Consider the following 17,541-nt stretch of genomic DNA (forward strand, 5'->3'; position numbering starts at 1 on the left):
CTATTAGCCACACGTACGTAGGTCCGCACACGCACGCACACACACACATATACATACACATGGTAGGAGGGTGGGACGATAGCTATGTCATTGACGGACTGGGCCTGTGTCACGGTAATACCGTCTGCTCGGTCCCGGGGGACATTGGACCGTCGCCGACCCCGCCGACCAACGAATCCACCTCTCTTGTAATGGCGCCCGGGGACGTTAATTAAATAGGATTCTCGCGGCCGCTCGGCAGTTACATCGGGACTGTCTCTCGACGTCATGAAATAGTCGGACGGACATTTAGTCGGTACACACCCACGTCTGCCGTTGTAACAAACTAGAGAAAGTCTGTGAGATTACTTAGGCCGAAGGGAGACTAACTATGGAAGTGTGTTGTTTCGTGTAATTTGGTCGGTTTGGTGACACGCGACACACACTCACACTACGTACATCGATTACAGACAGACACTTGTCACACACACACACACACAAACACACACACACACACACACACACAGAGAAGACCACCAGTAGTCATAACGTCACCGGACCCCTTCTTTTCCCTCCCCTACTTACTCAGAAGACGTCTTTGTTCCCAGTAAACCTAGAGATTTGTTACTGTCCGATTGCCAAGTGTTTTGCTAGTGACTACTTCCCTCCCGCCCCCTTTCCCCCACCCTTCCTTCCCACCCCACCCCCCCATTCTCTACNCCAATTATGAGCCTTTCTCCCTCTGTGACGATGATGATGCCCTGTGTGTATCCACCAGTGTGTGTATGCAGGTGTGTGTGTGTGTGTGTGTGTGTGTGTGTTTGTGTGTGTGTGTGTGTGTGTGTGTGTGTGTGTGTGTGTGTGTGTGTGTGTGTGTGTGTGTGTGTGTGTGTGTGTGTGTGTGCAGGGCATGAATAAGCCACCATCATTGTTATCCGTCTAACTATCAAGATTCCCTCCTCCATCAGGACATCATTGACAACACAGATTCACACGTCGCGCTCGCACACATGCACACATATTTTGTTTAGATTTAGCTCTGTCGATCCATCTTAACCATAAATATTCTGTCTGTGGATTCTGCTCTACTTGAGAGGGGAAAGGACACATTGAACCTGCTTGTTCAATAAAGCTAATTCTCACTTCCAAGTTTAGGCAAGGATTGCAGCGGCAACATTAATTACGATTGACGATATTTTCCCAGTGAAAATATGCTTGAAACACTTTAAAATGGCAATAAAGAAGATACTGGAATCTTTCTTAACACTTATTCATAATGCTATAAAAGTGAAAAATCCTTTTAAAGTGAAAAAGAAACATTTAAAACAACCTGAATGTGTGATCATAACTATGAGTTCCCCTCTGCATAAATAAAGAAATAAAAATAGCAAAATTGGGTGATAATTTTTGATAATACTTCTGAAGATAATACCTGTATTCTTTTTCACTCTGCTACCATGATAGCGTGCAACAATGCTTGTCAGGTCATCATGTTAGCATATTAATGATTATCTGAATAATGGCATTTCACCACAATCAACTTGTTGTGAGTATGTGTCATCCTTTATAGTCCCGCCCCTTCTTCCCAGCAATCGTAATTAGGGGGACAAAGGAAATTGATTGATAGACCAATCCGCTCCAAATGTTAATGTGTTCTTCCTTGACACATGATACACCCTTCCACCAAGTTTCATACAAATCAGGCCTCTAGTTGTATCACTATCCTGATGAAAATCAGACCAACAAGACCGAAAACACAACGTCTTTTGCCAGAGGAAATACATTCCACATGCTGTAATCAAAAGTCTCACTGGGTTTGATACATCTCTGTGTCTTCTCCATTTTGCTGACCCACTGGTTCCAAAATGTCAGCTCCTACAATCTGGAGCAGTGCCTCGTTTCCAACCCGCACACAGTCTCTTTCTCTAGCCTGATTTTGGACACCCCCTGCTGACACTACAGCAAAATACACACACACTGACCGAAGCTGCTTCTTTTCACAGCAGATATAACTCTTGGGTCATTTACCTAAATACTTTGATACATGTAAGCTTCTTTCAGAATAAGGACAGCCAGAAGCCTGCCTATGTTGCACAGGCATAAAAAACATTTGGCTTTTTGATTTACTTACCTGACAAATGTCAAATACATACTTGAAAATCCAGAGCAAGTAAAGTCAAGAAAGCCCTTTTTTTCTACTCTAACAAATCACATTTAAACTGTCACTTCGGCCATATCAACATTTGTGCAAGCTTCTGCATCAGCAAACTTTGTAAGTTTCAGAATCTGGTTTATTGCCATGTAGATTTACACATTCAAGGATTCTGCTTTGGTGCATATGATGCATACATAAACAGATTAAGAGGAATAAATAGGACAACTATATCCCAAAGTCTTACACATCATTATATAAAATGGTTGCAATCATGTCATTTGTTTCCCCATATGTTCCTCAGGATGGTATGTTCTCCTCCTAAGGCTTTGGCCTGCTGTTGTCTACGTTTTTATAGAAATGCACTCTTTTTAGCAGTTAAGAAAGCTAATTGTTCTACCTCTAACAACCAAATGATTTAGTGAACATGTGTGCAAGCTTCTGTATCTGCAAACTTGATCAGAATCAGAATCTGGTTTCTTGCCAAGTAAGTTTACACATTCAAGGATTTTGCTTTGGTGCATATGATGCGTATATAAACACAAGAGGAAACAAATATATACATATTTTAAACAAATCGTACGCATGGTTTATATAAAATGGTTGTAATTGTGTCGTCATTTCTATCTAAGCTTGTTCCTCAGGATGGTATGTTCTCCTCTTTGGCCGGCTATTGTCTCTAGAGCCACATGTACCCTGTAGTCTGTGGCTCAACTGCAGCCCTATCATCTGCATCAGTTGGCAGATACAAAGAGCACAGCGCTGGTTTTGCGTGTGAGCATGTGCGCCTTTTGTGTGTGGCACTGCTGCACTTGCTCGTGTGTGTGTGTGTGTGTGTGTGTGTGTGTGTGTGTGTGTGTGTGTGTGTGTGTGTGTGTGTGTGTGTGTGTGTGTGTGTGTGTGTGTGGGTGGGTGGGTGGTGTGTGTGTGTGTGTGTGTGTGTNACATGAATTAATAATGAGCAAAATTACTCAAACTCTGCACACCACGACCTGCCGCAGCACACGGTGAGCAGCGGGCCCTAAGGTGACAAAGCTAGATAAATATTTTATGTCTAAATATGATTTTGGGGTCCTGAGCCTGCTGTCTGACGATCCTGGTTATTGCGGCACATGGAGAAACCATTAAAGTGGACCTATCATGCTATATTTGAATAATATAGTGTAGGACCATACCTACTGTATATAAGGCATATTTATACTTTTTATTTTTCAAAATACCAAACAGATCATGGATTTTAGCCAGCGCCATATAGACTGTATATAGACTATATGGCGCTGATTTTAGCCATTCCTAATTTCGCTCAATTTAACACTGTCTTTGCATGGGCTGATTCTGTGAGAACAGCACCATCTACAGGCCTGGCATATGTACTACAGCCTCTCCAGCGCTTTCCAACGGCAATGTCCGTGGCTGTCTCCTCCTGATTGGTGGAGTTGGCCCAATAGCCGTAGCGCCACTTCGGTGACGCTATAGAAGTGTTCAAATCTGGATCAATCTGTATCAGATCCGTTGCAGCTCCTTCTTAAGAGATTTGGGTACGGAGGAAAATAGAGAGGGTTGTGTTTTCTGACACTTGGTGAGTTCCCTGGAACACCGGGGACACATATTCATGTATAAAAGACGTACAAAAGTGCATTTTGCATGATAGGTCACCTTTAAGCTAAAGAAGAGAATGTGTCTGCTCCTCTTGTCTGGACACTCAGATCAGGTTCTCAGGCTTCTGAGGCCTGTGTTTTGCCAGTGAAGTGAGTAGACGGTGTTCTTTGGGTGCCCTCAGGTGGAAGCCTGGTATAATTGCTGTTGACAACCTACAAGTCATTGTGCAATTAAAGCATCTGCCGCTCCTGTGTGGCAGCGGGCTGTGATGCCTTGTGACAGCTCGTAGCCATTAAGCAACTGTAAGCAGCTGGCGTGCCTCTGTGGGGGGAAATAATGTGACAGAGGCGCTCCCCCCCCCTCCCCCTATTGTTGCCCTTGTCTCATTGGGGAAAAGAGGGACATTACATCACTCACTGGATTCTTGGGCGTCTCGATGAATGGGGAGAAGGAGCAAGGCTACAAATTAGACGTGGCACAGCAGGATGTCAGAATGATACTTTGTTTCTGAGTACAACAAATGAAAAAGAGCTTATTGTTCTGAAAAAAAGGACAGAGTTCACTTTAAGTGTAGAGAAAATACAATCAGCAGCATGAAGTGGAGGCAACGAATTGAGGTTGCAGTTGCTGTAAATTAGGGTTTGAATAATAAGTCAAGTGAGTCAATCAACAGGAGAATAATTGCCAGCAATTCTGATAATTTCTTTTATCATTTAAGTTGTACAATTAAAATAATGTTTTTTTCTTTCATTTAATTTTGTATTTGCCTTCAGAACTAACCTTCATCAAAAGGAAAATAAGAGAGTAAATAAATACAAATACATTATTAATAAGTATTGAAAATAAATATTAACAGTGCATTATAGTAAATATAATAAATAGTATTCCTCTGCCATTAAAAGGGAGTGTTTGAAGGCTTCAATTCCCATGATAATCAATAATGCCCTTTTTGATAGTTGCAGCCCTACTGCAGAGGGACGTTACTAAGTGGGTTTCCTCGTAAATAAGACTTAATAATGACACAACTAAACTCCTCGCTCATAAGTCTCATAAGCTGCCAGAGTGAAAAGTGAAAACCCAGATTTACAAGTCTTTTGATTGTAAAAAAAAAAAGGAAGTCTACATCAAAGCAGGGAGCATGCTGCACTACTGGGAGCATGACATAAGTCTTTCTTTAATTAACACATCTCCAAGTCATTTGGTTGTCACATGTGAAAGCGGTCTTTGATGCACATTTAACTGTACTGACACTGCGGGGGGATTTATGTGCCTATGATTTGCACACTTCTCGGTCAGATCAAGTTATTTATTTAATTATTTCCTCTTCATGTCTTTTTTTCCCATTTGGATCGAGTCATCAATTTTGAAAATTCCCTAAGAAAACAGTACTTTCCTACTAATATGACATCAACTGTTACCATACATTCATATAAATCTGCAGGGACAATCCTGACAGAATCAAATTCAGAGACAGCAGTAATCAACTAGTCAGATTCGTTTGGGCAGGCCTTGAAAGACACTACATGGGGTGTGTGTGTGTGTGTGTGTGTGTGTGTGTGTGTGTGTGTGTGTGTGTGTGTGTGTGTGTGTGTGTGTCTCAAGGATTTGCTGTTTCAGCAGGGAAGGAATCAGTCCTGTGCCTTTGCCATGCAGGAAAGTCAGCGTAAGGAAATTCCTGAGCTTCACAGTGGCAATCAGGCAGTTAAGGACCTGCCACTGAAAATGGAGCTGTGTGTCACTCACTTTCATGGCTTATTCACACTAGCAAGACTGCTCTGGCATTAAAAAAAAAGAGGCTTTCTCATTCACTCACCCCAACAACCCAGTAAATTGCCCTTACTTGAAAAATGGTAGTGTGTGTGTATATTTAACAGCAATTGAAAGCTTACCTTCTCACACGAGAAATATTATTTTAAGTCGTTGCAGGTGCCACAGCAAGGGATAAGGCTATTTACTGAAATGTGCAAACGTTGCAGTTACTCTGTAAACAATTTAGTTGTATAACATTGGACTTCTACGACAAGGTCGGTAAGTATTAACTATTATTTATATTGTCCAACAAACAATTTTTTTTTGCATGGGAGCGAGGCCGTTGTGGGCCTTTTTTCATTCGACTTCCAATACGACAGGTGGCAGTAACGTAAACTTAAAGGTAACTTGCAGGCTTTTTAGAAACGAAGAAACCCTGCAATGGCCAGAAAAGACTGTCAAATGTCTCTCACTCCGAGCAAAATGTTGTTTACATGTTGAAGATTTATATAAGTATGTCTCCTGTACTTCTTTGGAAAAATGAAATAATATTTTCAGGACTAAAGTGACACTTCGGCTAAACCCGAATTATCACAACAATGGCAATGCTGCGTTCAGGTACTCGTAAATAGAATTGTACATATCCTACTTCCATGATTTAATTGTTTATATAACTAAGAATTGGATACATTTGCATGCTTTTTTTTCATAATGAGGACAACCAGAATCCAGCTTATGTGCATAGGCATAAATACAACGTGGAAAACATGAGGCTTACAATTGTCTTTATATGTTTTACAAATCACAAATATAAATACGTGAAAATCATGAAGAAAGTTAAGGAGCAAAACTATATATTTATTAAAAACATGTCATTGTAACGAAATTAATCGTGTAACAATATAAAACACCACTTTTATCATGTTATTTTCCCTGCTCATGGGGCAAATAATGATTTCCCCATTATGTGCAAAAGCATCATGTGACGTAGCCCGGACAGAACACATGCTTATCCCGCTGCCGTAAATCCCCAGTAGGATGTCGTAAAACCTATTTTGTTGTTAGATGAGAAGTAAACTGTTTTTGCCATTGATTTCCAAAACCGCTGAATTTAATCCGTTTTGAAGTATGATGAAAGTTCAAATAGTGGCTGTCTGCATCTCCACTCTAGCCGGTACAGTTTAACATCATGGAGGACGTCGTGAATGCATTGAAGATGAGTTGATCTCCAGCAAAACAAGCTCGAAAATGGCAACATACCACACCGAAGGTAAATAAAAACAGCTGTGAAGAAGACCTCTAACAAAGTAGACTACACCAGTCATGATTTTGCGTTGTAATATTGCAGTCATGTTGTTGCAGAGTTAAAATATCATGCATCTGTGTTTTCGTTGCAGGACATTCTGTTGTTGTGGAGGTGAGCCCAGACATCCATATATGTGGCTTCTGCAAGCAGCAGTATAATAATTTCGATGTTTTTCTTGCCCATAAACGAAATGGATGCTCTTTACCAACCTCTGACACAACAGCCATCACTACAGCAGCCCCTCTCACAGGTATAATACATAATGTTGATCTGGTTTTGTTGCCAATAATGTGCTTCCAGACTTGCTTTACAGTCTGCTGTCATATTCATTTCCTCCACAGATTCCAGTGCTGAGTTTGTTTTCGAGGAAACCTACCAGACCTGCGTTATGAGAGGTGTCAAAAAGATCCTGACCAAAGCACAGAAAACACCTTCCAAAAAATTAAAACCTTCCCTGACTTCAAAGAGACACAGCTGCTGTTTCTCAGGTCGGTGCCTCTTGCTCTTTACGACTGTAACACATTCCTTCTTATTCGACTGCCAAGCAGGGGAAACAGTACTTCCTGCACTGTTATTTATTTATGACACTTTTAGATTAACTTTCCACTGACGCACAGGCTACACTCACCTTGTAAAAAACTCTATTACTTTTGATTTACAGGTTGCACTTTTAAGACGCAGTATGGACAAAAAGACATGGAGCGGCACCTCAAAACCCACACCGGTATGTCATTTCCTTGCACATGTGATTCTCCTTTCTTAACTTAAACCTGGTATTGACACACATTTAATTTTCCATCCTCCATCCAGGTGAGAAGCCCTTTGAATGTGAGCTGTGCCACAAGCGCTTCAGCCGGCGGGACAAACTCAACATGCACAGCCGCTCACACACAGGCGAGAAGCCACACAAATGTAAACACTGTCCCTACGCAGCAGCAGACAGCAGCAGTTTGAAGAAGCACCTGCGGATCCACTATGACGAGCGGCCTTTCAAATGCCAGATCTGTCCGTACGCCAGCCGCAACTCCAGCCAGCTCACCGTACACCTCCGCTCACACACGGGTAGGTAGACAGAAACTGTGGGATGGATGATATAGAATTTGTTTTAGACTGCATTGTGAATAATTTGTTGTATTTCCTTCCAAGGGGATGCACCTTTCCAGTGCCAGCAGTGCGATGCAAAGTTCAAAATCAACTCCGACCTGAAGAGGCACATCCGGATTCACTCGGGCGAGAAACCTTACAAGTGTGACTTTTGTGAATATCGCTGTGCCATGAAAGGCAACCTGAAATCTCACATTCAGATCAAACACGGCACCGAGAACTCCTTCCGCTGCGGCCACTGTGATTTCCAGTGTGCCAGCAAGAACGCTCTGCGGCAACACTCGCGAGAGCACCAGCCCATTCAGCCCATCCAGTGTTCCAAATGCTCTTACTCCTGCACCAGCAAGGGGGCACTCAAAGTCCACGAGAGGATCCACTCAGAGGAGCGGCCTTTTAAATGTGACTTCTGCAGCTTCGCCACCAAGCAGCGCAGCAACCTGGTCATCCACAAGAAGAAGTGCCACTCGGACAAACCTGAGAAAGGAAGCAGTGGGAAAGGTGTTCGAGGAGGAGGAGGAGGGAAAACTGGAGCTGATTCTCCAAATCCAATCGGCTCCAGGTACCGGGCTAAACTGGAAGCGGCCCGAGCTTTCTGCTGTGACTCGTGCGACGCTTCCTTCGTGAGGGAAGACTCCCTGCGGAGCCACAAGAAGCAGCACAGAGACGCTCAGAGTGTGATGCAGCTGCAGCTCCCCACCCAAACTGAAACAACGGCACACAGCAACTCCCACCTTGACTCTCCTTACAGCAGTGCACAGCTCAAAATCATTGTATCCCACCCTATGAGTCAAGAGAACTCCTTAATCCCAGCTGCTGTGGAGAGTCAGCATAAAATGGTGCTTCTAAGCCCGGAGAGCCAGGACATGGTTGTGAACTCCATGATCCATCAGGTCAACTTGCTCACGCCTATGCAACCTCTCGGGGTGCCCTCGGAGACCACCCTCGAGCCCCAGACGGTCCTGTTGACGACCAACGACCCGCTGCACCAGGCGCTGCTGCACACCGCCCTCAGCGCTCAGGACCCCATTAGCTCGCAGACTTTCATCACCACCTGCTCGGAGCTGGAGGGCCTCAACGCTTTGATCCAGGAGGGCGGCACCGAGGTAACCGTGGTGACAGAGGGGATACCCGCCATGGTGACGACTACAACTCCAACCACCTTGGTGTGTGATCCAGCAGTTAAGGTGGCGGAGAGTGCCTTACACTGTGAGGAGGGTGCGTTACTGGTGCCGAACATCAGCCTGGGAGGACAGAACGTTGTGATCCACGGCGTCCCAATGATAGTGTCCGCTCAGCCTCAGCAGAGCACTATAGAGCAGCTCTCTTCTCACACACTTTACTCGGACACACACACGCTGGAAGGCCTCCCACAATGAGGAGTTTTTTCTAAGACTATGAAGACTTTAACTGCTTATAAGCTATTTCTTTGCCAGTAAGAACTCTTTAGGTCACGGGACATTAACAGTAACAATTTTTGTTTCTAGCTATTTTATCATCAATCACTAAAGTAACAATAATGCTTACTTTGGACTTCATTATTTCAGCTTTTAGAATAACTTAAATGTTGTCATAGCGCAGTAGTTCAATCCAAAATGTCATCATGTGTAACACTGAATAACTTCTGAGGATAAAAAGTGTATCAGGGTTCCCACACGTCCTGAAGAAAACTGGAGAAAATGTATCCGAAACTTATTGCGCTATAACGGTCTCCTATTTTCCTTTTTGCTGACAACTAACTTTAAACTATTGATCACAGCTTCCCAAAATGAATAACATTGTCACCTGAATAGGCTATGTTATGTTCAGAATCATATTTATATACCTTTTTGAAATGGTAGTTTATGGAAACGGGGCATTAAAAATAGTCTGCTCTTGGTTATGAGTGTGGAAATGTTGTGAAAATCCCCCCCAAGTTAAACACATCACATGCTAGCTGGTTGTTAAATGTTAAAATGATTACCATGTTTGATCCATTCTCTTAAAGTTGACATGATAGGTAGCTTAAGATATGTAAACATCAGTCTAAATCTGTCAATGTGCAAAATTGAGGGGGACTATTTGTGTTAGTGGTTTTATGACTGTTCATATTCAGCATGTAAGGGAGGATTTAGAGCATAAGTTATAGCCAGTTATATTTTTTAATCAGATATCAACAGAGGAACAATTTAGCGTAAGTGGGAACCTTGGTATTCATTTGGACAAACTTTCACACATTCTTTGTTGGAGGGGAATTATTGGAGTAATCGAAATATAACTAAACCTTATTTCAATGTTATTAGGTTTTTTTTAAGACGAAGTTTAATGTTAGGCAATCTAAAGAAGAATAAAGCCTGAATCAAATGGACACAACTTGAATTTGAATTAATGTCTTTGATGGATGTCTCTGCTTTGTCCACTAGGTGGCAGTAGAGTGCTACAAGTGAAGTTTACTCTGATATTGAGTGTTGTATTGACTCTAAATTATTCTGTATGTGTAGTCTTTTTTCTCTTTCATTCTGAATCTATAAAGTAGATTTGGAGAAAACATCAGATGGCAAATCAAGGTCTTACGTTTAAAAGTCAAGTTGCTCTCTTGATAGATTTTTCAATAAAGTGCCTGTTTTGCTTGTGGCTATCTATAATTGTGGCCATTTTTACATTCAGACTTCAGCACTTAGTATGAGCAGAGATTGAAGGCTGCACCTGAATAACAGTCTCTCTGGACAGATGACATTGATTTGTTTCTCGTCCCTCAGCACTAATGGCTCGTCAGATGCAGACTCAGCGTGGCCACATACTCAGATGAAGTTATTTGATGGACGACTGCACATCTGAAGTCTCACTGCGCAGTCGCTTTGTGTCGCACAAGGGGAACTGACTTCTCCCGGAAAAGGAAATGGTAGGCCTATTTCACAAGACAATATGAAGACCATACCCTGTTCATGGCGATGGTGTGGTGTTAACCACCATTTAACCATGTTAAAATGTGTATATTTTACCTGTTGATGCCTTTTTTTCAGTTCCGTTTATATTCTAGATGTCTACCTTTTCAATGCTTCTTACATTTTATTACATTTATGTTGGCATTATAGATCCTTTTCCTAAATGCTACTGACAGATATGGCCACTAGTTGAATATAAAAGAGGAATAGTTTGTCATTTTCAGAAATACCTGTCAAGACATAGATGGGAGAATGGATATCACTCATATATATTTTTTGGTTAAATCTGAAGCTGAGGCCTGTAGAGAAAAGTGAAACTTACACACATGTTCATTTGTGTTCACTGCTAAGCTTTAGAGGTGCTGGTAGGCTGATTTCCCTTTGGACAAAGCATGTTAGCAGTCTAAGCTAAGCTAACCTGCTACTGGTTGTAGCTTTTCCGATATGAAGCAAAGAGTGGACTATTCTCATCTAACTTTGGAAGATTAGAGGAATATTTTCCTGAATGTTTTACTCTTAATATTTAACATACAATTTATATAATCAGTTTATACGAAGTTATAAGCTGTTGCAGATGAATGTACCAAAGATATTAAAGATTAGCTCCCTTTTGCTTAACTTCAACGTCAGAATACAGTTTAGGCCTACATGAAAACGTAGTATTAATAGTAATCATGTAAAATGTCAGCCAAATGCCCATTCTGATACAACATCGTACTTTTATTTTAAGCATTGTATACTTTAGTGATCATAGGCCACTGTTATATTGTTCAGTAATGTTTTGAATGCAGGACTTTTTATGGAATATTTGTCAATTGTTCTATTTTACTTTACTGAAATACCATCTGAAAACTGAATGAAGAATGACTTCTATATCTATTTAAATCCTACGTGTAAGATAAATTACCATATTTCTAAATTTAGAAAAAGAACATCTTGAATCTTCCAGTGACAGAAGATACTCTCAACTGATTGAAGTAAAAATTCCTTTACTTTTTCAGGGACATGAAGCAAGTGGGTGGAGAAAAATGTAACCTATTCATAGAGAGGACCTTTTTTCTCATGTGAACTGGGATAAGTTATGCTCTTGCATTGTCACTACCTGCATTTATATTCTAATGATCCAGGGTGTCAGTGCTGACCCTTTTCAACGCTGTGTTTGATTCCAGGACCAAAGTGTTGTCGTCTGATCTTCAGGTGGAATTCCTAAAAAAAGCTCCTGAGATTCTATTATGAGGATGAGATGTATGTGGGAAAAGCAAGAAGTGCTCTCCGGTGTATCTCTTTGATCTATTATCTAACAGACTTCCAGGCCCTAATCCTGAGCACCCTTGAGGAGGAGAGCCCATTTCCTCCCCCCCTCTCCCGCTCTACATGTGACGACATGGGTGAGTTAAGAGTTTCTTCTAATCTACAGCATATTTGGAGTTGGGAAAATCATTCCATTCCTAATGTAGTTAGTGTATGTATTGATGGGTGGAATATTGAATGTTTCACCTTATTCCAAGATTAACGGAAGAGGATTAGGGCCACATGTGAAAGATTTTTTGGAGATCTGACAAAGAGTGAATTCCTTTTTTTAAATTATTATTCCGAGATTAAAATAAGAATTCTGAGAAAAAAGTAACAACATTTTTATTTTGTATATATACATAATTCTGGGATTAAATTGTATCATCATTTTTTTTAATGAGAATTCAGAGATAAAAGTCAAATTTCTGAGTTTAAAGTCAGAATTCTCAGAAAAAAGTCAAAAAAAATGTTTCTGAGAAAAGTTAAAAATTGAAGTTAATCTCAAAACTCAAAGAAATATTTTACACGTGACCCTAATCGTCTTCCGTATAGATTTGAATAAAAAATAACATAATAGATAAATCATTAACTTGGCCGTAAAAACACTAACTATTTCCTTGTTTACAAGTTTTTCTTTCACAAAAGGTGGCAGGCGTTTTAAATGGACTTCTTCAAACTGTGTGGCACTTCTTCTCAGCTCCTTCCTTCCTGTGTTTCAGATGTCCGCCTTTGAATGGGGTCATAAATGTCTCTCCAAAAAGCAATTTCCACTCACAGCTGCTTAAAGAAATCGTAAGTTGTGATACGTTCCTTCTGGACATGAACCGAGAGCATCAGAAACTGATCAACACGAGAGCCTGAAAGGTACTTAAAATCAGTGTGAAAATGTCAAAGAGCTGTAAAATAAACGTAAATGAATTTAGTATCATAGTGTTGGAAGAAGTACTCAGATCCTTCGGCCCTAAAATACTCCATTACACTTATAGTCTTGACTTCAAAATGTCACTTAAGTGAAAGTACAGAAGTATCTAAATGTACTTCTATCTGCTTAATGGTCCATTTCAGAATAATTTCAACTACTATGAGCTAAATGTACTTCATATCAAAATAAAAGGTACTCATCAAGCAGAATTGATTATATCACAGTATTATATTATTATGGTTGTTATATAATCTGTATTTTCTACACGTAAACAGCATTTTGGTATTTTATTTGGTCACTGGACTCAATACTGTGTGGAAGATTAGTATTACATAATCAGGATACAAAAAATGGGTAACTGTATTCCCTGACAGTTACCCAAAAATTGTTCTTTATTTTAAATATCATTTTTAAGGCAGTATCAAAACAAATACTGTGTTTGCTTTTAATCCATAAAACAACATTTTTCAAACTACTACTCTACATATCATTTAACGTTTTTGATCCTAACTATCTTGGCTTCTTCTTTTCTAATGTTAAATTGTTCCGATGTCTCACAAAATACACCTAAGTATCTAAAAAGCATTGATATTTATTTGCATCGCATTTGAAGTCCAAACATAACGGAAAGTAATCCGGTTACTTTTATATTGTGACACTTAAACTAAGGTTACTGATTACCTTTTTTTTTTACCAGGTAGCTTGTAATTGTAACGGATTACATTTTAAAAGTTGAAACCACCCATCCCTGAGTACAAATATATAAAAAAGTACTCTATTTAAGTAAATGCACTGGTATCCAGGATAAGTGGTTCAAACACTGAGTGCAGACAGTTGGTCACACTGCGGTACAATCTGTCACATCAACATTACATTTGTGACCTTTGCTTTGTTTGCACACAATGTGCTGTCCCATCAGTAAAAGGCATTGAATGCCCTAATGAAATTAACTGATTGGTAAAGTATGGATATGGATTTGTTTTCCGATGCAGGCGTCGCTTCACTGTGACACTATTGACATCTTAAGTGAGTTTTGATTTCTCGGTACACTGGAGGCTTTTATCTTGTCTCCGTTCAATTCTTTCTCCCTGTGTGATAGAAATACGACACGATAGAGCCCATTGATCTTTTTACACACAACAAAAAGACACTTTAATTTGCCTTTCTGAATGCAATGTGATTATTTGCTAAGAAATTATTGGGCTATTGTTTGACTAAGAGTGGAATCAATAGGATAACTTTGGGGAGAAATGTTATTGTAACGGTCCTTTGTGAGTGGTCATCTGTTTTTATTTTCAATTTTTCGCTCCTTTGTTTAGCAAATCATGCAACTGGAAATTGATGTGTTTGCTCTTAATCTTCTCATAGACACACTCAGGATTTAAAAAAAACATTTTCTGAAAGCTTTGTCACTCAATAGAATCACTTTTGGGTATTTGTGTGCGGTCGTATAGATTATATTCTAATTTTTGTATTATTTTAACAAATCGTGCTCATTATAATTGTATTAGACACACTTGGTATCTTTTTAAATATATTTTCTGAACGCTTTTGGTGGTGTTTATTTGGCATTTAAAGGTGGGGTAGGTAAGTTTGAGAAACCGGCTCGAGATACACTTCTTGTTATATTCTATGGAATGCTTTTAACATCCCGATAGCAATGAATATCTGAAGTGTTTTGACAAAAAATCCATTAAAAAGCATCATCTGTGGAAGCCGTAGTACTGTAAAAATCACGACCAATCATCTGAGCCGGCCCGGCTAAAGTAACTGGATGGCCTACCTGCCTGTCAGCCTTCCATCTGTGCACAAACTTATCTCGTGCCCTCATTGGTCATGTGAGCGTTCGTGTGTGTTGGAGGAGGGGCTCTGTAAGGAAGAGGCAGATTTGTTCCGGTTGTGTATTTTCAAATTCGAGCGCACTCGAGCCGGTTTCTCCAAAATGACCTACCCCACCTTTAAGTGATTAGTGTTGTTTTTTCTTTTTATTTGGAATCAATAGAATAACTGGGAATGATGATGTGCCTATATGGGTGGTCGTATCTTTAATTTTCAAATGTATTCCCTTTCTTTTTTTACAAATCATGCACAGCACAGACTGAGGTTCCTACTCAAAGTCTTTAGGGGGTTGTTTTTGGGGGAAATTCTGGTTGTATTTGTGTGGTCGTATGTTTCATTTTCTTATTTCTTAGGAAATCGTGATGTTTCTGCTCACATTTTCCAAAATCTTTCTCACCTCTTTTGTGGTATTTGTTTAAGCGTTGAGGGGCATAGCTTTGAGAAACACTGTACGGACCTTCATGGGTGCTCATATCTTTTATGTTTCTAGTTATTTATCTTGTTCTAAACAAATCATGCACGACATAAAGTGATGTTTCTAATCCAACCTTTACATCAGACACAGCTTTGCCACCTTTTCTATGTGATACTCATTTGGCATTTTAGTGTTCAGGATGTTGACTTTCTTTGGAAACAATAGAATAACAGGTCAAACCTCTTGATGAAAGGGCCTTTGTAGTTGGTCATATGTTTAAACTTCTAGTCTTTCCTCTTTTTCTTTTTTTTACAAATCATGCACTCCATAAGTCAAATCTTCACATTGGACAAATTCAGGATTTAAAAAATAATAATTCTGAAAGCTTTGTCACCTTTTTGACTGGTGTTTATTTGGTGTTTAGGGTGTTGTTTTTGTCTATCTTCGGTTGTCAGGAAGCATTACCCCTGACAGGCTCTTTTGTTGTTTCTTTAAGATTGAGTTTAACACCCGTCCTCAGGGGGCAGAAATATAAGTATAACTCTGAGCCAATAGGCTGCAGCGAGAGCCTGTAAAAAGTCCTTTTCCGAACAAAGGCATGCTACAGTATCTCCAACACAGAGCCACTGCTTTTTATAACAATGTCCTTTATAACGATGTGGGTTTCACCATTTAGCAATGAGCGCTGAGTGTGATCTCGTGAATGCAAATAAGCAGCTATCAGCTTTTGTGGTCCGGCAACAAAGACATATAGTCATTGTTTCCCTGCCCCTGTTTCTGTGCCACTAACCCTAAACAAATGAATGTTTGCATGGTTTCACCGTGCATGGCGCCGTGTATTGAAGCTGGAACAATCGCTCAATTGTTTGCTTTTATTCCATATATTTTTCCGTGGGATGCAAGTTGGTGTGCCATCAGGTTTAGCTCTGCGCAGATACAGGATTTGTTTTTTTATGCTCTCTGATCGTTCTCACATGTCAGCAAGTTGCTTTGTGTTTCCTCAATCCACGTTCTCATAGTTAGCAGGACAGTCCGTTTGTATGGGGTTGTTTTCATTGCAAGGCTGTTTACTATAAACTGATTTAGATTGTTCTTAAAAATTAAAAAGTACTTTTGTGAATAATTGGAGTAGAAAAACATATTGGTTCTCTATTGTGTGGACATTTAGAATAAGGCCTACTTTCATTTTAAGGCTAAATAAATGTAAGCAGCTGGTGGTTATATCCACAATAGAGACATTTAACTTCACTCACACGTTATCTCAGCCATTTGTCAGTGTTGGAATAGTCCAAAATAACCTATTTACAAATTTAGAAATTCCTCTGGTTTCAACAGATGGCCATGAGCAAGCAAAAATATTTTCTTTGTTCACACATGCCTTATCCTAAGAAAACAAACATGATGGAAATCTGATCCATTGTTGTGTGTGTGTGTGTGTGTGTGTGTGTGTGTGTGTGTGTGTGTGTGTGTGTGTGTGTGTGTGTGTGTGTGTGTGTGTGTGTGTGTTTACCTTTCCTGCTTGCTTTCAAAGCACTTAATGCAATCTGAATACATGAAACAATCCATGTTGCATATAGACCAATGAGGAAAGCAGAGTGATATGGATTATTGTTAATACTCACATTAACACCACCATGTTTTTTTTACATCTTCACGGGAAGCCTTTTATCAAACAAACCCATATTCACAAATGATTCAAAACGATGAAGAGATACTTTATGGTCCCACATTGTATCTTGCACCCTTTTTCAGTACTCCGAGCGACCCAGGAAACGTTCTTGTTTTCATTTTGATATAGTTCTCAGGAATGGAGAGGTGACGGTGATGGGGGGCCGAGCAACAAGATTAGATTAAGGCTGAGCTTTTTTAAGCATTACCATAAGCCTAATTGATGTGGTTGCAACATGACTCTCTTGCATTTCTTGTTTTTTCACCAGCAAATAAACCTCCACCCTGTTCTCCTTTTCTTTTTCTAAAATGATGTTACTGCCACCATAATGTCCACCCAAGCCCATGATCTGGCCTGTCCATATTTGCTGTTTGTTTGACCCCATAAGGGCACGAACCCTGGCTGATCCTTCATCTGAGGACAAAGCTTATGTTTGCTGTGACATCATAAATGCCTGCGCAGAGAACACAATGGCTGATGAATTCAGCGGGAGTCGGGCACAGTGGACGGCAGAGACGTGGCCCCAAACTAGTTTTTTTTTTTTTTTTTTTTTAGATCCACACCTTGGCCAAACATCACAGAGAGTGCTCTCA

General features: G+C 40.2%; 1 protein-coding gene across 2 annotated transcripts; it reads left to right on the plus strand.

The window, feature by feature from the left end:
• The first annotated feature begins 5,677 nt into the window (after positions 1-5,677).
• zfp64 (zinc finger protein 64 homolog (mouse)) lies at positions 5,678-10,475 on the plus strand. Of its 2 annotated transcripts, XM_010780834.1 has the most exons (7): positions 5,678-5,758; positions 6,651-6,749; positions 6,877-7,035; positions 7,127-7,273; positions 7,447-7,509; positions 7,596-7,847; positions 7,932-10,475. In XM_010780834.1, exons 2-7 carry the CDS (start codon positions 6,728-6,730, stop codon positions 9,263-9,265), a joined length of 1,977 nt encoding a protein of 658 aa, XP_010779136.1. In that variant the 5' UTR covers positions 5,678-5,758; positions 6,651-6,727; the 3' UTR covers positions 9,266-10,475. The 2 variants fall into 2 exon arrangements, with proteins under 2 accessions (XP_010779136.1, XP_010779135.1); XM_010780833.1 differs by lacking the exon at positions 5,678-5,758 and having other exon boundaries at positions 6,551-6,749.
• The last annotated feature ends 7,066 nt before the right edge of the window (positions 10,476-17,541 follow it).

This window comes from Notothenia coriiceps, unplaced genomic scaffold, assembly GCF_000735185.1.
Source record: "Notothenia coriiceps isolate Sejong01 unplaced genomic scaffold, NC01 NC01_scaffold00022208, whole genome shotgun sequence".
NCBI classification, from domain to species: domain Eukaryota; kingdom Metazoa; phylum Chordata; class Actinopteri; order Perciformes; family Nototheniidae; genus Notothenia; species Notothenia coriiceps.